Raw genomic sequence first — 25,234 nt, 5'->3', positions numbered from 1 at the left:
TGTCTTTATTCATCCATGAACCCTTGCTTTGAAATTAGAATTTCCTGTTACAGCCATTAAGTTCTTAATTAGCATTTTCTAAGTTCCATCCACATTTCATGAGTTTAATCATAGGGGTATACACAATGTAAAAGGAAAAGTAAGAGTAAACAACAATCCTTCTTTAGTTTCCATGAAGTTTTAACACCTGATTAGGATCTTACATTAACACACCTTGGATCAGGGGTTATTTAATTACAGGGTATACATAACATAGAAGTAATGTAATAGCAGACTACAGGAGGTAAGTATCGGGGGTAGCCGTGTTAGTCTGTATCCACAAAAACAACAAGGAGTCCAGTGGCACCTTAAAGACTAACAGATTTATTTGGGCATAAGCTTTCATGGGTAAAAACCCACTTCTTCAGATGTATGGAGTGAAAGTTACAGATGCAGGCATTATATAATGACACATGAAGAGAAGGGAGTTACCTCACAAGTGGAGAACCAGTGTTGACAGGACCAGTTTGATCAGGGTGGATGTAGTCCACTCCTAATAATAGATGAGGAGCAGGGCCGGCTGTGGCTTTTTTGCCGCCCAAGGCAAAAAAGCCTCCCGCCGCCCCCCCCCGCCCTCCCCTCCCCCCAGCGCGGCAGGGGAGGGCACCGAGCCCGGCCGCAGGCCGCTCTCCCCCACCGGCCAGAGTGCCGGGAGGAGGGCGGCGAGCCTGCCGCGGCTCCACTGGCGGCCGGAGCCCCGGGAGGAGGGCGGAGAGCCCGGCTGGGGCTCCGCTCTCCCCGGCGGCCAGAGCGCTGGGAAGAGGGCGGCGAGCCCGCCGCGGCTCCGCTCTCCCCAGCGGCCAGAGCGCCAGGGGGAGGGCAGCGAGCTGGCCGGGGCTCTGCTCTCCCCGGTGGCCAGAGTGCCGGAGGGAGGGTGGAGAGCCCGCCGCGGCTCCGCTCTGCCCGGTGGCCAGAGTGCTGAAGGGAGGGCGGAGAGTCCGCTGTGGCTCCGCTCTCCCCGGTGGCCAGAGTGCCGGGTGGAGGGCGGCGAGCCCGCCGTGGCTCCACTCTCCCCGGCGGCCAGAGCGCCGGGAGGAGGGCGGAGAGCCCGCCGCGGCTCCGCTCTCCCCGGTGGCCAGAGTGCCGGGTGGAAGGCGGCGAGCCCGCCGTGGCTCCGCTCTCCCCGGCGGCCAGAGCGCCGGGGGGAGGGCGGAGTGGCGGCCAGAGCGCCGGGTGGAGGGCGGAGAGTCCGCCGCGGCTCCACTCTCCCCGGCGGCCAGAGCGGCGGGAGGAGGGCGGAGAGCCCGCCGCGGCTCTGCTCTCCCCGGTGGCCAGAGTGCCGAAGGGAGGGCGGCGAGCCCGCCGCGGCTCCGCTCTCCCCCACTGGCCAGAGTGCCGGGAGGAGGGCGGCGAGCCTGCCGCGGCTCCACTGGCGGCCGGAGCCCCAGGAGGAGGGCGGAGAGCCCGGCCGCGGCTCCGCTCTCCCCGGTGGCCAGAACGCCGGGTGGAGGGCGGAGAGCCCGCCGCGGCTCCGCTCTCCCCGGTGGCCAGAGTGCCGAAGGGAGGGCGGCGAGCCCGCCGCAGCTCCGCTCTCCCCGGCGGCCAGAGCGCCGGGAGGAGGGCGGAGAGCCCGCCGCGGCTCTGCTCTCCCCGGCGGCCAGAGTGCCGGGGGGAGGGCGGAGTGGTGGCCAGAGCGCCGGGTGGAGGGCGGAGAGTCCGCCGCGGCTCCACTCTCCCCGGCGGCCAGAGTGCTGGGGGGAGGCCGGAGAGCCCAGCCGGGGCTCCGCTCTCCCCGGCGGCCGGAGCCGGAGCACCGCGCCGCCCCCCTCCAGGTGCCACCCCAAGCACAAGCTTGGTGGGCTGGTGCCTGGAGCCGGCCCTGATGAGGAGGTGTCAATTCAAGGAGAGGCAAAGCTGCTTTTGTAATGAGCCAACCACTCCCAGTCCCTATTCAAGTCTACATTAGTGGTGTTAAATTTGCAAATGAATTTTAGTTCTGCTGTTTCTCTTTGAAGTCTGTTTCTAAAGTTTTTTTGTTCAAGAATAGTTACTTTTAAATCTGTTATAGAATGTCCAGGGAGACTGAAGTGTTCTCCTACTGGCTTCTGTATGTTACCATTCCTGATGTCCGATTTGTGTCCATTTATTCTTTTACGTGGGGACTGTCTGGTTTGGCCAATGTACATGGCAGAGGGGCATTGCTGGCACATGATGGCATATATAACATTAGTAGACGTGCAGGTGAATGAGCCCTTGATGGTGTGGCTGATATGGTTGGGTCCTTTCATGGTGTTGCTAGAGTAGATATGGGGACAGAGTAGGCAACGAGGTTTGCTACAAGGATTGGTTCCTGGGTTGGTGTTTCTGTGGTGTGGTGTGTAGTTGCTGGTATTTACTTCAGGTTGAGGGGGTTGTCTGTATGCGAGGACTGACCTGCCTCCCAAAGTCTGTGAGAGTGAGGGATGGTTTTCCAAGATAGGTTGTAGATGATTGATAATGCGCTGGAGAGGTTTTAGCTGGGGGCTGTACATGATGGCCAGTGGTGTTCTGTTATTTTCCTTGTTGGGCCTGTCCTGTAGTAGGTGATTTCTGGGTACCCGTCTCACTCTGTCAATCTGTTTCCTCACTTCTCCAGGTGGGTATTATACTTTAAAGAATGCTTGATAAAAATCTTGTAGGTGTTTGTCTCTGTCTGAGGGATTGGAGCAAATTTGGTTGTTAGGAATTGGCTGTAGACAATGGATCGTGTGATGTGTCCTGGATGGAAGCTGGAGGCATGTAGGTGAGTATAGCGGTCAGTAGGTTTCCGGTATAGGGTGGTGTTTATGTGACCATCACTTATTTGCACTGTAGTGTCCAGGAAGTGGATCTCTTGTGTGGACTGGTCCAGGCTGAGGTTGATGGTGGGGTGGAAATTGTTGAAATCCAGGTGGAATTTTTCAAGAGCCTCCTTTCCATGGGTCCATATGATGAAGATGTCATCAATGTAGTGCAAGTAGAGGAGGGGCGCTAGGGGACATGAGCTGAGGAAGTGTTGTTCTAAGTCAGCCATAAAAATGTTGGCATACTGGGGGGCCATGCGGGTACCCATAGTAGGAGAGAGACAAAAACAACACAATCAACAGCTCCTTTGAGCTCTTGGCATACAAGTGAATTAGTTTGAACCCACACCAACACAGAGCACTGCTTTGATATTCACATACAAATGAATTCCTAAGACTCTGGCATTCCCTGGCACTTGGCCTGTCAGTGTCATAGGATCACACAAGGTCTTTGATAGTTCCTCACAGTCTAAATCCACCCTGGAACAGCCACCATATGATTTGTTGTTGTGTCCTTATGTTTTCTCTGTAATAAACAGTTCATGTAAAATTTATCACTTACATCAAACACGGCTTATTTAGTCTGAACTGATAAAGCACAGAATTCTGAATATATTTATTTTGTGTCATATATTTATCATCCTGGATCTTTGTAAGGATGCAACATAGAATGATACTTCTCAGGCTGACTGACAGAAAATGCTGTGTGAGATGGAATAGTAGGGAGATGAAAGAAAAGACAAATAGGTGATGCTAGAATTTCAACAAAGACTACTTGTTCTTGCAGGATCAATCTTGTTTTGTAGTATGCATTGTTATTGCTTCAGTTCATTTGGGGGAACTTGTACTGTAAGTGTGAGCTGTCTGATTTTGCTAAAGACAGGCTGCAGGTATACTGAAAGTTTTACTCAAACTGAGTGAATTCACCCAACATTGTATGGTAGGTCTCAGTTCAGCAGAGTCACTATGATTTAGGAAGAAGGAAGTGAATGATATGGGTCTTTGAATCCTTTATACAAGGTAGAACTGGACACTGCTCCTCATAGGCCAGGGCAGATGGACTGTTTGGCAGCAAACCAAGTGAGGAGCAGTGGTTCCATGATAATCCTGTAATCCTAAGTCTCCGTGGCTGGAGTGGCTACAACAAAGGGTCTATGCAACTTCTCCACACCTTGTGTCCTGATCAGGGGGCAGATATGGTTATCCTCAACCTTTCCACCATTCCCTCACACGAAGCCCATTTTACTCAGGCTCTGTGCCAATATTGTATGAATTTCAGCTTGAGAGCCATGTTCTACTGTTACATTTCACATGCACAGATACCGCTGAAGTCAGTGGAAAATGTGGATGTTTATATGAGGGCAAAATTCAGCCCTAAGAATTAAAGGCATGTTAGATTTCTTCATTTCATTCGGAGATGCTACGTGTACATCTGACTCCCGAGACACAAAATCAGGGCAGCTTTCATGGGCTCTATTCCCTTGAGTGCAGAGACATAGTTGTACCTCATTTGACACATTCATTTAGAGCCCAGTCTTGCAAGATGCTGAACACGTGCTGAGATGAGCTGAAATCCTCAAATCCCATCACCATTTGGCTCTAAGATGCTCAGCGTCTTACAGGATCACGATGGTTCATTTCAGAAACATTTGCAGTCAGTTTCAATTAGGCATATATTTGCAAAGATGCAAAAGATATCAGCTGTGTGGTTTTGGTGCATTAGTTTTGCTTTAGTTTACATATACCTGGATACAGTGAACAAAAGACACAATACATGGTTGTTTTCTGTATTAAATATCAATTTTGTCACATAATGATTATAGTAATTAAATGAACCTTTCCTACAGCCAGTAACATTTAAGCCTAACATTTCCAATTTTAATTAAGTGCGCATTTGTGCACATGTGTGTATAATTATTTTTCTTTATTTATTTCATCTTTATCAGAGTTTCCTGTAATGCACTGGATTTAGATTATGTTAAAACTTACAAGGGCCTTTGATGAGAGAATAAATAATTCAGATTAAACCTACCTTTCTATAATGTGTTAGAGTGGTAGCAGTAAAAAAGGGGGAAAGTTCTCTGTTCGTGTTCTTTCTGGCATTGATAATAACAAAAAAAAACCCCAGATTTTTATTTATACATTTCTAATTGTATTGGTGGATGAATCATTGCCACATTGAATATATTTATTCACTGTTTGCTGAGGATACTCTTGTTTCTTTGTGTACAGAGAGTTTGGATGGAGAGATCCAGAACTTCCTGAAGTTATACAGATGTTACAGCATCAGTTCCCTTCAGTACAGTCCAATGCTGCAGCCTACTTGCAGCATCTCTGTTTTGGAGACAATAAAATAAAAGCAGAGGTAAGACACTTTAAAATTTTCTTTTAAAATGGCTTTGTCTGCTAATTACCACCAGAAATTTTGTATAATTACACCTCTACCCCGATATAACGCGGTCCTCGGGAGCCAAAAAATCTTACCGCGTTATAGGTGAAACCGCTTTATATCGAACTTACTTGGCTCCTTGGCTCCACTGGATTGCGCAGTCCCTCCCTCCCTCCCCCCCCCCCCCCCCCCGGAGTGCTGCTTTACCGCGTTATATCCGAATTCGTGTTATATCAGGTCGCGTTATATTGGGGTAGAGGTGTATTTAAAAAAGACCTTCAAGGGAAATCATGTATATATGTATATAACCTGTATATTCAAGCTTTTAAATCATCATTACCATCACAGAAGGTGAGTTGCATAAAATGTTATTGAATCAGCCCCTTGGATGACTCATTTGTTTGGATTTGATTATTTTAAATTGAATGTGAGGTATTCAAATGTTCTGGCAGCCTAGGTGTCCAATAAGCAACTAATGGCATGATCTTGCTTCCACTGAAGTCATAGGAATTTTGCTTTTGATTTAAATTGAAGCAAGATTGGGGCCTAAATAAAAGAAAAAATTGAAATGCATAAATGTGTAACGTGTGCTACATTCCAAATAGAAACAAGAACACAAAACATGGGGCAGTAAAAAGGGTTCTGGGCCCAAACTCTGTTTTAATTTATACTAGTGTAAATCAGGAATAATTCTATTGAGTTGAATCGGAGATTTGCCTGAACAAGAAATTCAAGATTTGGCCCAAGACTTTTAGCCTGCAAAAACCAAACGGATTATTTTATTATTTCACCCATTTTTTTGGAAATAATTCTTACAAAAATAAAAGCTGAAAAGCAGATGGGTCAGTACAATTTCTGTCTAAAGCCTCACAAAAACCATAGGCCCAGATCCTCAGCCCTCGCTGGCCCATACTTGGCATTGGTGAGGGAGAGAGACCTTTGTGCTCCCTTGATCTCTGTGGCTGCTGGTAGCCAGCTCAGCTCCTGCCACAAATTTAAAACAGCCACAGAGGTGCTCTAAAATTATCCCAGTGCAGCACTGCTCCAAACCCTCCTCCCTCCACCATCCTCACCAGAAGAGCCCCCTATACGAGCTGTACTCCACCCTGGGATTCCTCCATACATGTGGAATTCCCAGGTGGGAAAGATTTTGCCAGAGCAGCCTAAAAGGATTGTATTGGTCCAAGGAACTGTCCCATGATTTTTTGAGATTCAAAAATAAATTATAGGACAGTTAAAATACAATATTTTTCTCTGTCTGAAAAGAGGTCCATAACTGCTATAAGCCTAGATGTACTCCCCCTCTTACACCCTTCTTACCCTTTTCTCTCATTCCATCTCCGCTGCTCAGTCTTTCATTAAAAGGATTGATTCATCTCTTCAGGTTTCCCAGAAAGACAGTTACATGATTATGGCAATTTATTCATTGTACAACCACTGCTTCCTCCTGTTAGTCATGGATGGGGAACCCTTGGGCAGCTGCCCAAGTGAAGGGAAGAAAGTTGTTTGTTTTGTTGCCAGCTGTGTATGGAAAATCCCTTAAGAGAGAGGCTGTTGTAGGCCTGACCTGTCTGATTAGGACATCAGCCTTTGACTATAGTTTAAGCCTTCGGAGTAATGAGCATGTTGTTCTTTGTATATGTGTGTGTGTACTGATATAGGCATATACAGTACCACAGTGCTCAGCACCACTCTTATATTTTGCTGCAAAAAAGGATAACAAATAAAATAAGAGATTTTGCTGGTGATGGTGGTGTGTTTCTCCCTTTATTGGTTTTTCCCCAGGCCCTTGATAGATTTCTACCTTTGCAACAAGCAAGATGCATTTGAGGGCAAGACAAAATCATTTTTGTAAAACAGTACTCATGAGAATATGCTTTCATACTGTTGCTGGTGGTGCTATAGATCTTGCTAACAACCAGTGGAATCTGTCTCCTTTTCTTCAGCTTTATGAAGAGTTTTTAACCTAAAGTATGCAAAGTCAGCAAACTCCTTATTAATGATGATATGTAAAAGTACCAGAAAATTCTTATTTATAGCACTCTGATTTCCTCAAATGAAAGGTGCTTTATGGGCATGTCTAGAGTGCAGCTGGGAGAGAGCCTCCCAACCAGGCTAGGCAGTCTCATACTAACAGGGCTCAAGCTAGCACGCTAAAAATAACAGTGTGGACTCATAGACTCATACACTTAGGCTGCAGCTCAGACTGTCAACCCTACCTAAATCCCTAGGCTTGAGAACCTGAACTCCAACCCAAGCCTCAGTGTTCACACTGCTGTTTTTAGTGCATTGGTGCCCATATTTAGTGCAAATATAGTGCCCATCTTTAAAAAAGGGAAGAAGGAGAACCCGGGGAACTACAGACCGGTCACCCTCATTTCAGTCCCTGGAAAAATCATGGAGCAGGTCCTCATGGAAACCATTTTGATGCACTTTGAGGAAAGGGAGGTGATCAAGAACAGTCAATATGGATTCACCAAGGGCAAGTCATGCCTGACCAACTTGATTGCCTTCTATGATGAGATAACTGGCTCTGTGGATATGGGGAAAGCAGTGGACATGATATATATTGACTTTAGCAAAGCTTTTGATATGGTCTCCCACAGTATTCTTGCCAGCAAGTTAAAAAAGTATGGATTGGATGAATGGACTATAAGGTGGATAGAAAGCTGGCTAGATTGTCAGGCTCAATGGGTAGTGATCAACGGCTCAATGTCTAGTTGGCATCTGGTATCAAGCGAAGTGCCCCAGGGGTCGGTCCTGGGACTGGTTTTGTTCAACATCTTTATTAATGATCTGGATGGTGGGATATGCTGGAGGGTAGGGATAGGGTCCAGAGTGACCTAGACAAATTGGAGGATTGGGCCAAAAGAAATCTGATGAGGTTCAACAAGGACAAGTGCAGAATCCTGCACTTAAAGGACAGAAGAATCCTATGCACTGCTACAGGCTGGGGACTGACTGGCTAAGCAGCAGTTCTGCAGAAAAGGACCTGGGGATCACAGTGGATGAGTCAGCAGTGTGCTCTTGTTGCCAAAAAGGCTAAAGGCATATTGGGCTGCATTGTAGGAGCATTGCCAGCAGATTGAGGGAAGTGATTATTCCCCTCTATTCAGCACTGGTGAGGCCACATGTGGAGTATTGCATCCAGCTTTGAGCCCCCACTAATTGGAGAGAGTCCAGCGGAGGGCAATGAAAATTATCAGAGGGCTCGGGCACATGACTTACGAGGAGAGGCTGAGGGAACTGGGCTTGTTTAATCTGCAGAAGAGGAGAGTAAGGGGGATTTGATAGCAGCCTTCAACTACCTGAAGGGGGGTTCCAAAGACGATGGAGCTTGGCTGTTCTCAGTGGTGGCAGATGACAGAACAAGAAGCAATGGTCTCAAGTTGCAGTGGGGGAGGTCTAGGTTGGATATTAGGAAACGCTATTTCACTAAGCACTGGAATGGGTTACTTAGGGAGGTGGTGGAATCTCCATCCTTATTGGTTTTTAAGGCTTGACTTGACAAAGCCCTGGCTGGGATGATTTAGTTGGGGTTGGTCCTGCTTTGAGCAGGGGGTTGGACTAGATGACCTCCTGAGCTCTCTTCCAACCCTAATCTTCTATGATTCTAAGCCTCTCTGTCTGGGTTGAGAGGCTTGTTCCCAGCTGCAGTATGGACATATCCTATAAGGTCCTGATTCAGCAAAGCACCTAAGCACAAACTATGTGTGTGTTTTAGACTCAAGACTTTGCCTGAATGGGGATGGGATTATTCTGGTGCTTAGAATTAAGTATATGCTTAAGTACTTTGCTGAATCAGTGTCTTATAGATCATCTTTACCTGGAGGAACTCAAAGTGCTATAAATAAGACTATATATTACTTCAGATCTCAGGCTCCAATTTGGCAAGTTTCCTAATTGTGCCTATCTATAGTAGTCCCACTGATTTATTTGGGATTAATCATCTGCTTACAGTTAGGGTATGGCTACACTTACAACACTACAGTGGCACAGTTGCACTGTTGCAGCCATCGGCATAGGTAATCCTCTTCCCCAGGAGATGTTAGTAGGGTCAACTGAAGAATTCTTGCAACAACCTAGCACAGTCTATACAGGGACTTAGGTCTGCTTAACTTTGCCACTCTGGGGTGTGGATTTTTCACAGCCCTGTGTGATGTAGTTATGCCAACCTAATTTTCTAGTGTAGACCAGGCTTTAGGTGTGCATATAAGTAGCTTGCTGAATCCAGACCTAAACAAGGGTACCTGAGAACAGAATTGGACTCTTTCATCCTCTCCAGATATAATGCATTTGTATTCTTTCAGATGATCGAAGAACTTGTTTTCCCTGTCTACATTTCTTGCCTGTTGAATTAGCCAGGATTAGCTGCATTGTTCTGTACAGTTACAAGGAAATGGAAAGGTTTCAGTGGAGTATGCAGGAGAAAGAAGGGCACAGCCAGAAAATGATTTTCACTCTATAACTTGCAACATCTTTGGAATTAATGGTTTAAGACTTTGGATCCCCAAATATAATGCAAGAAAACCAAATTCAACACAAATCCAAATCCATTGAAAAGTAGAAAATTACTACTCTACTTTATTAAATAAATAGGTTTAAAGAGGGGCAAATGGCTTGTGTTGCAGTAGCAAGAAAATGGCCCAGGTGGTGTTTGGGGATTTTGAGAAGGGAGTGGGTAAGGGAAAATATGAATGGAAGAGGTGATATTTATGACTCCTGGTAGACTGCATGGAGAAGGTGAGTTCATAAAGGCTTACTGATTAATTTCTAAGGTTTGTTATTATTTTTAATGTGTATGTCCCCAGAGCATTGTATGGGCATATCTAAAACAAAACAAAAAATGAATCCAAAGAATGGGTGGATGTAATTCTATGGCCTGTGCTATGCAGGAGGCCAGACTTAGGTTATCATAATGGCCCCTTTGACCTTAAAATCTATCTATGAAATAATGTTTCAGCTCTTGGTGTCATCTTCACAGCCAGAGGGAAACAAAACTGGAAAGTGCACAGAATCTCTCTTGCAGAGTTTAAGCCTATGGTGTTACACAACATGCCACCACATTGTTGTTACAAGAGAGATGCTTTAGAGGTACTCATTCACACACTTGTTATGACCATTTGTATTTAGATAGCATCTGGATTGGAGTATAATTTATACCAAATTTTCCATCTAAGAGGCAGTTTTATTAATAATCATTCATCCTTGCCCAACCACCCCTTCACAATGCCTGCTTTGTTCTTTAGATGGTTATAAGATCTTTGGTCCCCAGCCATATGTGAGTTCAATGAGACTACCCACGTGCATCAAGTTAATCCCAGCTGCTTGCAGGATCAGGGCCCTTTATGTTTTATTCTAGAAAGACAGTGTCTACTTAAAAACTAGTCAGTTAAAAAAATAATTATTGCAGGTACTACACTTGTTCTTAAGACTCCTGCCAATATTTGTGGTTTTACAATTATGCTTTCCTCTTTTATACAAAGAAATTTCTCCCCCCAATCGCTGTGAAAGACCACAAAAAAACAGGAGAAATGTATTAACTGTGCAGAGGAAAATATTGAACCAGCACTATTAGAAATGTCAAATGAATACAGTAAACAAAACTGGGAAAAAAAATAAAATATTTTTCTCTAATCTTTTTCAGTTACAGTAACCTTGGGTGTTACTTGTAACCATAGTAAATAAAAACAGCTTTCATACAGAAGTGTAATTTTAAGTTGATAGCGTCCCTTTAAATAAAACTGTATTTTTTTTCATAAATCCAAAGTCCTTATCATTCTTTTTGTCAAGAACAAGAAAAAGGCTTAAGCTTTGAATACCTGCCTCTCTAACTTGGTAACTATTCTCTTATCCAGAGAGATCTGCAGATGCCCTTGTCCTGTCCGCTAAAAGGACGTTCTGCAAAGAGGATTACTGTTTCATGGGAAGAAGCCTCAGGGGGTTGCATAGGTGTCGAAAGCCATTTGCGCATTCACAGAGCCCTCATTGTGTCTATTGCTTTTGTATTTTTAGGGGAGGGTTTTCATTTTTTCCCTTCCAACTTTCATAATGGAATATAAATATTGGAGTGAGATAAAAAAATGTGAATTTTATATAGAAGAAAACAGTGTTACTGTTTTCATTTCTCTTCTTTGCAACATTTAAAAAAATTAAAATCAAGGCTTTTTTTTTTTTAAGCATGATTAGTTGAATGTTTCCATTTCTGCAGATGCAGCTTTTAAAGATTCCCTCAAATGGCACTTTTGCATAGGTGCCTCTCTCCTCTAATAGAACAAGGAGGAGACAAACATGGCTACCCCTCTGTTACTTTTCTCCTTTAATAGCTGAGTCTCTAACTATGGCTGACAATGGGCCATATAAAGAGTTCATTAACTCTTTGGTCAGTGGTACTTCTGCTCCTGTCCTATCTCTTTAGATTATCTCAGAATCACCAGAGGAGAATTGAGGAAGCCTCGTTTATGTGACTATGACTGATAGATGGCTTTTCTCTCCTAGTGGGTGGTGATCAACCCCCAGTGCGAAGTCTCACCTGGATCGGTGAGGACAGAACATACAGAAAAAATACAACTGCATCTCTCATAGAATCTGCATCCCAGAATACTTCAGGGAGTTAAATGAGACAACTATAGATGTTCATTGTGGAGTGCACAATTAAGAGGCAAAGGCAAGGGAGAAAAGATACGTTTTCAGCTGAGATTTGAAAACGAGTGGAGAGTTGATGAGGCGGAAAGACACAGGAAGGCTCTTCCAGATGGCAGTTGCTGCTGAGGAGAAGGCTCTCACACCAACAATGGTGCGTTTGTGTGTAGAGACAGAGAGGAGCCGGTCCTAGACAACCAGAGAGAAGAAGCAGGGGAGGTAGAAAGAGAGGAGCATTTTAGATAGTCAGGAGAGAACTTTTTTTTAAAAGAGCACTTTCTATTAAACACAGGATTCATTCTTCTAAAGCAATTTCTCTTGCTTTAAAGACATCTAACTCCTTTGTATGAGGTCACCATATAAAGGGATTGAATTGTGCAGTTTCACACGCCAACACCATTTTGCTCTGATGGAAAATGGCAGCCAGCCATCAGCTGCAAAGGTATAACAGGTCACTGAGGGTTTTGGCTCCAATGACTCCTTTCTGTAAGCTGGGAAATTAATTTCAGTTATCAAAGCCATAGCACTTAGTACTTGAAGATTTCATACCAGCATTTGTGCAAGGATGTGAAATAAAAAGGTAGTGACTATTGAACTCGCCTTCTTATTGCCTTTCCTTCTGTCCTTAATAAACCCTGCTGGAGCTAACAACCTCCTTTTTATCTAGGAGGGCATATGTATTTGCTCTCTTACAGCACACTATCTTAGAAATAAAGCAGCAGTACTGATGTTACTTTATGACAGTGCAGTACTGAACAAAGAGAGCATGAATATATGTTGGATGCATTTATTTCCCCAAATCCCATTATTCCCCAAATTCATGAATTTGCCATAAATCTTTATTTAGAGGTTTTCCTGCAGCTTTCTTTTATCAGTCCTTTAAAATTACTTCAGAACATTGTCTATGTTTTTTCTCTGTCATGTAGTGTGCACTGACTATATTTCATTAACTTCTTTGTTTCTAAGGGTATATGTGCAACGCGCAGCAAACCCAGGCTCTTACCCAGATTTGAGCCTTAGCCCCTCCTACCATCCTTACAGAAAAACTGCTGACCTGAGTTTGAAGCTACTTTAGGTCTGGACTAGCTTGCTCAGCTGGGAGTCTGGGTTAGAATCCAGAATCTGCTTTAACTAGGGCTGAAACCTGCCCACTTCGCAGTGTGGACACAATCTTAATCACTTGAGTGCTGACAGTTTTAGGCAGACGAGTTCTCCCACTAATTGACACAATTGACTGGGCCAGAATCCTAGGATATCTCAGCATAAAAAACCATGGGGTGTGCCCTCAGACACACACAGCAAATGCAAAAACAGTGAGGACACAGTAACGCAGGCAGAGCTCTGTAGTAGGGACATTCGCAGCTAGAGCTGGGAGATATTTTTCAACAGACTTTTTTTTTAATGCAGATTTGGCAACACTAAAACATTAAGGAAATTCATGTCAATTTCACCAAATTGTTCATTTAGGAAAAATAATCTGAAAAAAAAATAAAGCATTTTTATTTTTCAAACAGAACATTTCAGTTTTTCAATTAGATTCAACTTTTGTTTTGAAATGTCCTTTACTTTCATTTTAGGGCTGTTAAACAATAATAGAATACCATTTATTTAAATATTTTTGATGTTTTCTACATTTTCAAATATATTGATTTCAATTACAACACAGAATACAAAATGTACAGTGCTCACTTTATATTTATTTTTATTACAAATATTTGCACTGTAAAAAACAAAAGAAATAGTATTTTTCAGTTCACCTAATACAGGTACTATAGTGCAATCTCTTTATCATGAAAGTTGAACTTACAAATGTAGAATTATGTACAAAAAAACTGCATTCAAAAATAAAACAATGTAAAACTTTAGAGCCTACAAGTCCATTCAGTCCTACTTCTTGTTCAGACAATTGCTCAGACAAACAAGTTTGGTTACAATTTGCAGGAGATAATGCTGCCCGCTTCCTGTTTACAATGTCGACCGAAAGTGAGAACAGGCGTTCGCATGGCACTGTTGTAGCCGGCATAGCAAGATATTTACATGCCAGATGCACTAAAGATTCATATGTCCTTTAATGCTTCTACCACTCTTCCAGAGGACATGCATCCATGCTGATGACGGGTTCTGCTCGAGAATGATCCAAAACAGAGAGGACTGACGCATCTTTGTTTTCATCATCTGAGTCAGATGTCACCAGCAGAATGCTGATTTTCTTTTTTGGTGGTTCAGGTTCTGTAGTTTCTGCATCAGAGTGTTGCTCTTTTAAGACATCTGAAAGCATGCGCACACCTCATCCCTCTCAGATTTTGGAAGGCACTTCAGATTCTTAAACCTTGGGTTGAGTGCTGTCGCTATTTTTAGAAATCTTACATTGGTACCTTCTTTGGTTTTGTCAAATCTGCTGTGAAAGTGTTCTTAAAACGAACATGTGCTGGGTCATCATCCGAGACTGCTATAATATGAAATATATGGCAGAATGCAGGTAAAACAGAACAGGAGACATACAATTCTCCCCCATACAATTCACAAATTGAATTAATGCATTCTTTTTTTAACAAGCATCATCAGCATAGAAACATGTCCTCTGGAATGGTGGCCGAAGCATGAAGAGGCATACGAATATTTAGCATATCTGGCACAGAAATATTTTGTAACGATGGCTACAAAAGTTCCATGCGAACGCCTGTTCTCACTTTCAGGTGACATTCTAAATAAGAAGCAGGCAGCAGTATCTCCTATAAATGTAAACAAACTTGTTTGTCTTAGCGATTGGCTGAACAAGAAGTAGGACTGGGTGAACTTGTTGGCTCTAAAGTTTTAGATTGTGGGAGCCGTGATCAACTGAACTTGTGGATGCGGCAGGTAAACAAACTGGCCCAGCTCGCCAGGGGGCTTACCCTTAACAAGCGGCGGACCGGCTTTGAGAACCACCGTTTTAGAGTGCTCACTCAGCTCTACCTCCATGGAATTATTTCTTTTTATAGGACACGCAGGAAGGTTTTGTTTTTTGTTTTGTCATAATAATTGTTGGGCTGCTTTGCTTCCTCTGTTAGTGCTCCTGAGAAATTTCTAGATACTCAAAAAGTGCCAAATCCTTCTCCTTTGGCTTTTGCCATTGACTTCTATGAGAGCAGAAGTGTGCCCTAAATATGCACTATACACATAAAAGGATCTTCAGAAATAAGTCATTTGATACTTTTATGATTGTGGGCTCAGTACTCGGCCCTGGGTCAAGCCACTTTGCATTGCTGAAGTCAGAAAACTGACCTAAAGAGGCAGCTGTGGATTCCTCCTAACACAGATTACAGACAGTGCTGCTCAAGCAGAGTGGGGTGACAGTTGGAGGTACAACAGCTGAACACTTACAGGTGAATCCTCAGGTGGTGTAAAGCCAATGAAGGTGGCTCTATATCATCTGCTCTTCCCCTCTCACCCTCAGTGTAGGTTAGAGGAGGACATGGGGCAGGCCAGAGCTGATCACTCAGTAGTGGTTCAGTGCTTTGTATGGAACTGGTGCAGTCAACATAACTTAGAGCAAAACTCAGGGAGCAGAAAGGTGACTTAGAGCCACCTTTCTCCCATGCTGTCCTCAGTTAAGCCATAAACGTGGTGTGTCTGAGGACTAAGGCCTATATTTTCCATTAAGTTTATAGCATCAAAGCCCTTTTTCTATGATCAGGTCCCTGATAACTCTGATATTTCAGTTGCACTCCTCGTTCTCTTTCATCTCTTCTCTCAATAGAAATAGATTTGATTAATAGTAATTTCTGTCCTCTGCTGTTCCTGGTTATTACTTTTTGTTTAGTCAGCTCCATTCCATCATGTTTATAGAACTCTATTTTCTTTCTCTGCATCCTTCTACTTTATTTACCCTGGCAGTCAAGGACTCAAGTTTGGTTTCAAAGCTTAGGAAAATGGATAGCAAATGGTATGTTTTCCTAGAGTAATCCAGGCTTCTTTGCACTCCAGGTCAAACCCTGCTGTCTCTCTAGGTGTGCAAAAGAATACATTTCACAGCACCTTAATGACTACAGCATAGTTTGAAATGTCTAATCTGTTCAATTAAGATGTGCTTTCTTGCAATATGAACTTCACTTTATAACTCCTGTTCCTCTTCAAACTTAAACAGTGTAAGTGTATTGCAAATGCACATCTAAGCAAATGAACTAATTCTTCTTTGAGTAGTATTCCTACAAGTGCTCCACTTCAGGTGTGCATGCACCCAGGGGCTTTTGATCAGAGATTTTCACTAGCAGTGCACTAGTCTTCTTTGTGCCTTGTACCGAGGTTGTATAGAGCTGCGCAAATGAACTTCTCTCAGTTCCTTCTCAGCCACCCTCAGCCCCTTCTCAGCTGCCCTCAGCCTGAGACAGAGCATCAAGTGTGCCTGCATTATGCTTAGCATTACTTGCCAAAAGCAAAAATGTGTCCTTTTAAAATCCTGAGATCCGTGCCTCTGGTTCAAAATGATCCCACCGCTCTTCCACCATGTCAAGGCTAATTCTCCACTCTGGCACTTCAAGTGCAGAAGGTGGGGGCCCGCAAGGACTCTAAAAATTAATACTGGCCATTGGATTGGTAGATGCTGCTACCACCCAAGTGCAGAACCCCTTTGACAGCCCAGGAAGGCGTACTTGGGAATTCCTTCCTGTGGGGCACCCTCAAGCCCTTTCACCCCGCCACCTTCTGGGGAAGAGCTGAGAAAGAAAAGAAAAGGAAATCAGCTGTTGCCACCAGCTACTCAAACAACATGTGCACAAACCTTTTAAGACACAAAAAGCCAATTCTGTTCTTTACAAAGGTAAATTTTATTAAAAAAAGAAAGAAAATACATCTTGGAACTCAGGCTATTGCTAGATTTTAAAAGAGCAACTACAAGTATTAAGCACCAAGAATACCTTTCTTGAGGTCCAGCTTAAAGGTTACAATCAAAACAAAAGCCCCTGGGGTTAGCACAGAGGAATCCACAAGCCATAAAGAGATAAAAGGGATAAACCTAATCCCATCTTCCTAGACATTTCCTGATCTACTTACATATCTGGGTTTTAAATGAGTAGTTTCTAGTTATGATACTGATGATTTTTTCATACCTGGCCCAAGCTTCTTACAGCATAGCTGCTGCCCTGTTCAGCTCTCCCCAGGAGAACAACAACAGACAGACAAAAGGGAGTCTTGTTTCAATTTTAAAAAGTTCTAGCCTTCCCATTGGCTCTCGTGGCCAGGTGCCCACTCACCAGGGCCGGCTCCAGGCACCAGCTTAACAAGCAGGTGCTTGGGGCGGCCACGGGAGAGGGGCGGCACCTGCAACAATTCGGGGGCAGCAGGTCCCTCACTCCCTCTAGGAGTGAAGGACCTGCTGCCGCCTATTGCGGCTTTTTTTTCCCCCCCAATTGCCGCCGCCGATCACAATCGCAACTTTTTTTTTTTTTGCTTGGGGTGGCAGAAATGCTGGAGCTGGCCCTGCCACTCACTTCCTTTTACCTATACATAGTAGTGAGACTTTTTAACCCTTTGCAGGTAGAGCAATTAGAGAACAGCTACTAAGAGGGATTTTATAGCTACTGGCTGGCTGAGTGTCCCTAAAAGGGAGCTTCCCCCGCCCCTGCACCTTCATTTGTCACAATTACTCTTTTCATTTTAGCTAGTTTAGTTTAGTTTATTTAATCTGGTAACTATTTTCCAGGGGCTTTCCATGTGATACCCCCTTCATCTCTCCTGCCCACACAAACTGTTGAGGGGAGCTATTTTTACCGGGGTATGCTGAGATTCCTGGGATTCAAACATTACTTTTAACCATCCTGGTTAGTGATGGACACTCTCTGTGCCTCTGCTGTTTGAGAGATACCCATGTACCCGCAAAGTAAAAGATCTGCACCTCTTTTAAAAGTGGATCAAGGAAGAACAGAGAAATCAAGTTCACATTCCAGATGATGATGCAGGCTCTGTGACCAGCCTGGAATCTGGCCCCAGGGAACCCCCTGTACATCAGCTTCTGTGTACTTTTAGTGTCCCATCAATCTCTGCTTCTGAGTAATTCAGATCCTTGACAGAGAAGACTGTGGTATGTACCAACAAGGTGTGATGCTTCTCTTGGGGTGCCCAGAACTGTGAGCTACTGTATTGCTTCCCTCACCTTCAGCAAGTGAGAGCTTTGCTGTTGTTAAACTATGTGTCAATTCCCTGACACACCGACTTGTCTGCCTTGCCAGCAAACTCTGCAGGACTCTGACAGTCCAAACCTTGTCTTGGAGGTAACAATCAGTGAACCCTAATTCTTTAATTCCTCAGAGACGTCTCCCTGGAGTGTCCAGTCCCTCTCACTGGACATTCACAGACATTATTAAGTTTGCTGCCTCCAAAGAGACAGTATGCGCATCAGCCTGTTAACTGAAGACACCCTCCACTTTCATACATAGTGCTGAGATGGTTTTGTAATAAAACAAGGATAAGTTTATTAACAAAGTACAGAAATGTAAGTGATACTAAGCAGGAATAAAAGAGACACGTACGGTTATGAACAAAACAAAACAAAACACGCTTTCTAGTGACTAAAACTTAATTTCAGCAAGTTACAGTCTTTGTCTGTTTCTCACCAATAGTCAGTTTCCAGCTACTCTTGCCTTCTAGGCCAAGAGAATCCACTTTTCATGTACTCAAAGGGTGCTGCCCTCCCTTTGTCCCCTAGATGATGGGTAACTCAAATGCCTCTTTGCCCCCATATATTACACCAAAGTTTATTGTTTCTGTGTCACAAGCCAGGAAGGCTTCCTGGGGGTGCATACTCCATCCCCCATCATAATCATTAAGCAGTCATCTGCCCCATGTGCTAGCATGATGGCTTTGTTTACCTTATATGTAAATGTACTTTTCATTGTCCTCTCTGATCATACAAGAAAAAACATATTCCTTTGTCTAGGACAGGCTGAGCTTTATGAGCTGCCTGCCAAACACATTTTAAGAACATATTTCCAGCATGTTTCCGTGTATAATTCTGTGTACACACCACATACTTACATTACATGATGATTTTCAGGACTAGCATATTGCCAATTTGCATATGATACTTTACATTACACCTTTTAGATACAGATTATGACAACAATGTGTCGGGGCAATGAGTGTGTCAGGCCTGATGTAAGTTATGATATGGTATGCCCTTTGCCAGTTGGCACTGAGAGGCTCCCAGGGTCACACAAGACTCCTAAGAAAAGAAGTTATACCTAGTAGTGAACCTTCATTGAAAAGAGCCAGGTCATCTCAGAGACCATGCGCTCCAGAGACTTCCGGTCCCAAGGAAAATTCTGTGGAGGCTCCAAACTGCTCTGGTACCAGGAGCTCTCAGATGACTTCCAGGTCTTCAAAACACCATGGTACCTGTCATATCTTGGGAGCAAAACTGACCCTTATCCCATTGAAGTATGATAGATCTAGCAGAGACCCCAAACACTCTATTGCATGGAAACCTGCACCATCTTCAGTCTTCTTAGTGCCAATATCTGAATGAATACCCTAGACATTGGCAGTCATACAGCAGAAGCCATCTACATCCTCAGTATTGGAATCATCTGTCAGGCCTGTGTCTCAACTGTCAGTGCCTGGTACCGTCTCCATCTTCCAAGATGAGACCACTGAAGCAGGGAGTTCTCTCATTACCAGCACCGATTCCTGTGAAGCCTCAACCAATTTCAGTTCTTTTACACCCAGTACTGCAAGAATTTAGATGTTCTAGAAAGTTGGTCATGTCATATGAGCAGGAATTCCCTTTGCCAATGGGTACCAAGTGATCTACTGGGTCACCGAGCCCATATCTTTCACAGGTACCTCCTAGCTTTCCGATACTGATCACACCAGAGTGGCAGTTGCATTTGCCTCAGGTGTTCTCTCCACCTTTAGACTATGTTGAAGATATCCGTACCATGATCTTCTGACTATTCTACATTCCCCATCTTTCTATCCTGAAGGGAACTCACAAGGGATAGACAATTTCATATCTCTCCTTACTGGCATGACCACCATTGAACACCTCCTCCTTGCCTTATGGTCTACCTCAGTGGCCATATTGGGATCCGTGGGTTGTCTACCAGCAACAATTCTCAAAGCCAACCAGTTCCTCCCAGGGGGATCATCAAGGGAGACACTCCACCATCTCATCACTCCCTCCTCCCCAGCCTCAGCAGTTGTCTTTTGAAGACCAAGAAGCTAGAGTGGACAGAGAGGTGACACCACAAACTAATATTTTATTATCCTTATCAGATGAGGCCATTATGTTGCCTTCACCTTCTCTCACTGATGACTTTGACCAGTTTCAGGAGTTGATTAAACATATTACTGGATACTTACAGATTCCACTAGAAGAGGTACTGGAGTCCCAGCATAAGCCTTTGGACATTTTACATACATCATCCTCTGCCAGAGTGGCTCTACCAGTCAATGAAGCAATACTGGATCCTGCCAAAATCATCTGGTGCAAACTGGCCACTGCACCACCTGCTTGTAACACAGGTGGACAACAATATTATGTACCAGATAAAAATTCAGAATTTCTATTCTCCTACCCTATACCAAATTCTTTGGTTGAAGAAACTGTTGATGGGTTTGGGAGACAACATCAGATGAAATCGAAACCATTTGTCAAGGACCAAAAGCACCTCAACCAATTTGCACACAAGAGCTAGTCATCAGTGATTCTGCAATTCCAAATTGCTAATTACCAAGGTGTGATTGAAAAATACAACTATATTAATTATGATAAATTCAGCAGTTTTGTGGATCATCTCCCAATAGAATATCAAGAGTAGTTCAAAGCTATCATAGGCAAGGCTTAGCTCTTGACAAGAACCTATATGCTTCCATAGATGCAGCCAACATGGAAGCAGGCTCCATCTCTACTGCTGTCATTATGTGGAAATCATCTTGGCTACAATTGTCTGGCTTTTCTATGAAGATCCAAAATACTGTAGAGAGGTGGTTCTCAGCCAGGGGTCCAGGGGCCCCTGAGGGGCCATGAGCAGATTTCAGGGGGTCCACCAAGCAGGACTAGTGTTAGACTTGCTGGTGCCCAGGGCAGAAAGCCTAAGCCCTGCCGTGCAGGAATGAAGCCCAGGGCCCTGAACCCCGTTGCCTGGGGCTGATGCAGAAGCTTGAGCAACGTAGCTTCATGGGGTGCCCTGTGGCGTGGGGCCCTGGGCAATTGCCCTGCTTGCTAGCGCTTAATGCCAGCCCTGGCTTTTATATGCAGAAAACCAGTTGTTGTGGCACAGGTGGGCTGTGGAGTTTTTATACCATGTTGGGGGCGGGGAGTGGTTCAGAAAGAAAAAGGTTGAGAACCCCTGCTGTAGAGGACCTTCCTTTTGATGGGATTAAGTTCTTTTGAACCTCTGGCTACCTGTTCGCTACCCCACCTGCATATGAAGATGTCCTTCCTGGTGGCCATCACTTCTGCCTGAAGGGTCAGAGAAAATGGGGTTCTGATAGCAGACCCTACCATCACAGGAGAGTGAGTGGTTAGGATGGTAACTTCAGGAACAGTGTTTCATTATGACCACATTCTAAGATTTCTACCTGAAGTTTCTTTTGAATTCCATATTAACCAGGTTATTCAGCTCCTGTTTTTCTTTCTGAAACCATGCCAGACCAAAGAAGAAGCTGCCTTATGTTCTTTGGATGTAAGAAGGACACCGACCTTCTATTTGTATAGAACTAAACATTCCAGGAAGTCTCTTAGACTCTTCATGTCAAGTGCTGACAAATCCAGAGGATCTGCTATTTCATGCCCAAGACTTTCAAAGTAGATCTTTGGGTGTTTTATCTCTTATTATGACTTTGCCAATGTTCAGCCTCCTTCTAGAGTGTACAGCCCATTGTAAAAGGTCCCAGTCTACATCAGTGGTCCTATTGATGGGTGTCCTGGTCATTGAAATCTGCAGAGCAGCAACCTGGACCTCAATACATACTTTTTCCAAACATGATGTTCTGATTCACACGTCTGGAGCTGATGATGTCATTGGCAATGCAATCTTGTCTTCAGTGTCAGATCTGACTCTGAAGTTCCCACCTCCATCAACAGATACTGCTCAGGAGTCATGTGAAGTGGAGCACCCATTGGAATACTACTTAAAGAAGAAGAAGAAGAGGTTACTCCCCCTTGGGCAATAACTAGAGTTCTTTGAGTTGTATGTCCCTGTGGCTGTTTAACTACCTGCCCTCTTCCACTCTACTTCAGAACCTTGTCTCTCGGGAGTGTTGCAGTAGAGAAGGAACTCAGGGCAATTCACCCAGGCAGCTCTATGTATCCTCGGTATAGGTCACAAAGATGCATAGGGTGCATGCACAGGCTGAATGGGTACTGCTACTGAAAATCTCCAATCAAAGGTGCATGCCAACCTGAAGTGGAACTTCACCACAAGGTGAGTAACTTCTCCTTCATCCTGGAAGTCAATTCCTCAATATATCACTCTCTCTGTGTGGGGAGTATTTTTTCACCTTATTATTTATCATCTAAATAAAACAGATGAGAAAGCGATACTTTAGCTTTATGCTAACAGTGATAAAGTTAAATAAGATCAGTTTGTTTGTTTTTTAAACCTCCTTTGTTCAGTGATCTTAAAGCATCGTAATGGTTCTGGCTTGCTGCAAATCCACACAGAGTTCACCTGTGTTATTGAGTGATATGTATCAAATTACATCAATCTGAGCTCTTTGCTGATAATTTTTAGGAACATAGTTAACTGAAAATATTAATGTTATGTACTTTGATATTTTTGTAAAGCAAAAAACAAACTAACAAACCAAAACCCACATCTGCTGCCAAGGAATTAAATCTGTAACCACAGGACACCTTGGAGCACATTATTCAGCAATGTTTCTTAACTGGTAAAGTGTTTTTCTCTCTTCAGCTTTGTGAATTAGTTTGTGCAGTATAATTATATAATATTTGGGTTTTGTTTGTTTTGTTTTTTGAGGATAACAAAGTATTTCATGTGTGACCTTTACATTTCTTAACAATTACTATTAATAAATGTCATAAAGTGCAGTGTAGTGTGTCCTAAATCTATAACTTCTACATCACAACAGTACTTGACTCAGCACTAGCTCAGTGATCACTAGTGTACGTCCATCATCAGGTGCCAATAGATAATATGACTAAACTTTAATAATCTTACAAGATGCATATCAGATAGCTTCCTTTATATAAGAATGTCAAAGCACATTACAATTGTTAATTAAGTTAGTCACAAAACTCTCCTGCGAAGCAGGTAAGCTGTGCCATTATGGTTAGAGATGGGGAAATTGGGAAACAGAGAGGTTAGGCAACTAATGCAAGACCAGGCTGCAAGTCAATGGCTGAGTTCAGAAGAGTTCCCAGAAATCCTTGCTCCTGTCCCCTGTTCTGCCAATGAGACAATACTGCATCTCACTAATGCTTTATATGTATGTATCTGCTTCTCCCACAACTGTCCTTGCCCTTTTCCACAACATCCTGTATACATGGAAAATCCTCTTGTCCTGGTCTGACAAGCCACTGACGTCTCCTGCAATGACCAGAACGTGGGTGGCTATGCCTAGTGATTGGAACAGGAGTCATGCCCAGTGGTCAGAGCCAAGGGTCAAATTTGAAGACAGTGTCAAGTACTAAGCTGAAGGTCAGAGCTGGCGACGGTGTCAGGTGCCAAGCCAGGGGCAAGTCAGAGCTGGAGACAGCAGGAACCTGGAGTAGGGTAGGACATCAGGGAACTGTGAGTAGACAGGAGCCTGGGATAGGAGAACAGCAACCAGGAGCAGGTGGGGAAGCAGGAATTGGGAGCAGGTATGAATGCAGGGCTCAGGAGTCAGGTAAGCAGGAGGGGTCCGCGGTAGCAGCTAGTCAGGGATTCCTCTAGTTACTCTGGCACCTTGTTATTACTTCCTGGTTTAGACAGAGCCCTTCAGCAATTGGGGAGCTCTTGGGACCTGTGCGGGGGGGGACCCCCTGTGAGCTAACCCTTTGCTGGACCTTTCTCAGGTTAATCAGGTGACTTGCTGGGTGTCAGTCGTGGCCTGAACACTGCCTAGGGTCCCGTAAGCTCCAGTTAAGGCCAGCAATCCCTCATGCGGGTCCCTCCATATAACACGTTTCTTCCATGGTGTTTACAAGGAGTCAAGTTTCAGAGTAGCAGCCGTGTTAGTCTGTATCCGCAAAAAGAACAGGAGTACTTGTGGCACCTTAGAGACTAACAAATTTACAAGGAGTCAGTAATTATTATTTAAAACAAAAACAATCTGACAAAAAGCAACCTTCAAATCATGTACCCATGCCTGATCCTATTGCTTTTGCCCTTGTCTATCTTGCCCCATCCTGCACTATTATTTGTGCATACGTTTGGGTACTAATCAGTTCCGGCTCCATATTGATGCACTGCTCATATGCTCTCTTAAGTTAACATTTTCAACACATCTACTAGGTGGCTTAGAAAGTTTATACTCTGTCTCCTGCTCCTCCCTGCTGGTAAATGAAAGGGCTCAGTCAAGGTCTGAGGCCTAGATCCACAAAGAGACTTAGATGTTGCAACACTGAGCATTACAACACCTAACTTTTAGGTACCTACAAAATCGCTGTAATCCTCAAAGCCTGAGTTAGGTGCCCAGGCTCCCTGTACTAGGAATGGGGAGAGAAAGGTGCCTGAGAATGGGATCCATAAAAAACAGCATGGTCGGCAACTCCCCACTAATAGTATATGCCCACAAGAAGGGTGTGTGCTAAGCCCAACCTCTCTCTGGGGCTTGGGCTCCTATCTCTGCTTGGAATCCATAGCTGTGAACCTTCTCCTGGAGTTAAATCTGTGGGGGTTTTTTCAAGAAATTCCAGAGGAGCAGGAGGTACCATCTTCCTTATAACTTTTAGTCCAATGGTTAGAGCACTCATCTAGGATCTGGGAAACCCAGGTTGAACAGGGGTCTCCCACCTTTCAGGAGAGTGCTCTAACCACTGGGCTATGGGATATTCTGCTGTGGGGCTGCCTCAGTCTTTCTTGTTGAAGCTGTTCCACTTTGTATGAAATACTTGAGGAGTCATTGGGTCTCAGAGAGAAAGACTGGGAGGTGAGAGACCCAATGTTCAGTCCCCCTGCTCCAGGTATTCTTTATAAAAGAGGTGGCACCACCAACCACTGGCCAGATTTTGTATGGGGCCTGCTTAGAGCTCAGCTACTGGATTGGGCTCCACCAGTGAAATAGGCAGGGAAACACCCATCTTTATCTGGTTTGAGGATCCTGCTTGGGTCTTAAGCCTGGGGTAGGCATCCGGATGCGTAGAGTAAAGAACTGTGTGCATGACCAGCAGAAAAATATAGGCACCTAGGGGACCTCGACACTGAAAATGTAGGCGATTTTAGGTGCATACAGGATTAAGCAGCAGGGTTAGTGTGTG

At 44.1% G+C, this 25,234-nt stretch overlaps 1 protein-coding gene across 8 annotated transcripts in view; it reads left to right on the top strand.

The window, feature by feature from the left end:
* CTNND2 (catenin delta 2) overlaps window positions 1–25,234 on the top strand; it is a 1,171,885-nt gene that overhangs the window by 890,071 nt on the left and 256,580 nt on the right. For all 8 annotated transcript variants that reach the window (XM_008164383.4, XM_008164381.4, XM_065584231.1 and 5 more), the window contains one exon: window positions 5,034–5,166. In XM_008164383.4, the coding sequence (XP_008162605.2) occupies window positions 5,034–5,166 (133 nt within the window). The remainder of the gene's footprint in view (window positions 1–5,033; window positions 5,167–25,234) is intronic.

Source organism: Chrysemys picta, chromosome 2 (assembly GCF_011386835.1).
Source record: "Chrysemys picta bellii isolate R12L10 chromosome 2, ASM1138683v2, whole genome shotgun sequence".
In the NCBI taxonomy this organism is placed as follows: Eukaryota; Metazoa; Chordata; order Testudines; family Emydidae; genus Chrysemys; species Chrysemys picta.
This window is presented reverse-complemented; position numbering and strand designations above follow the sequence as displayed.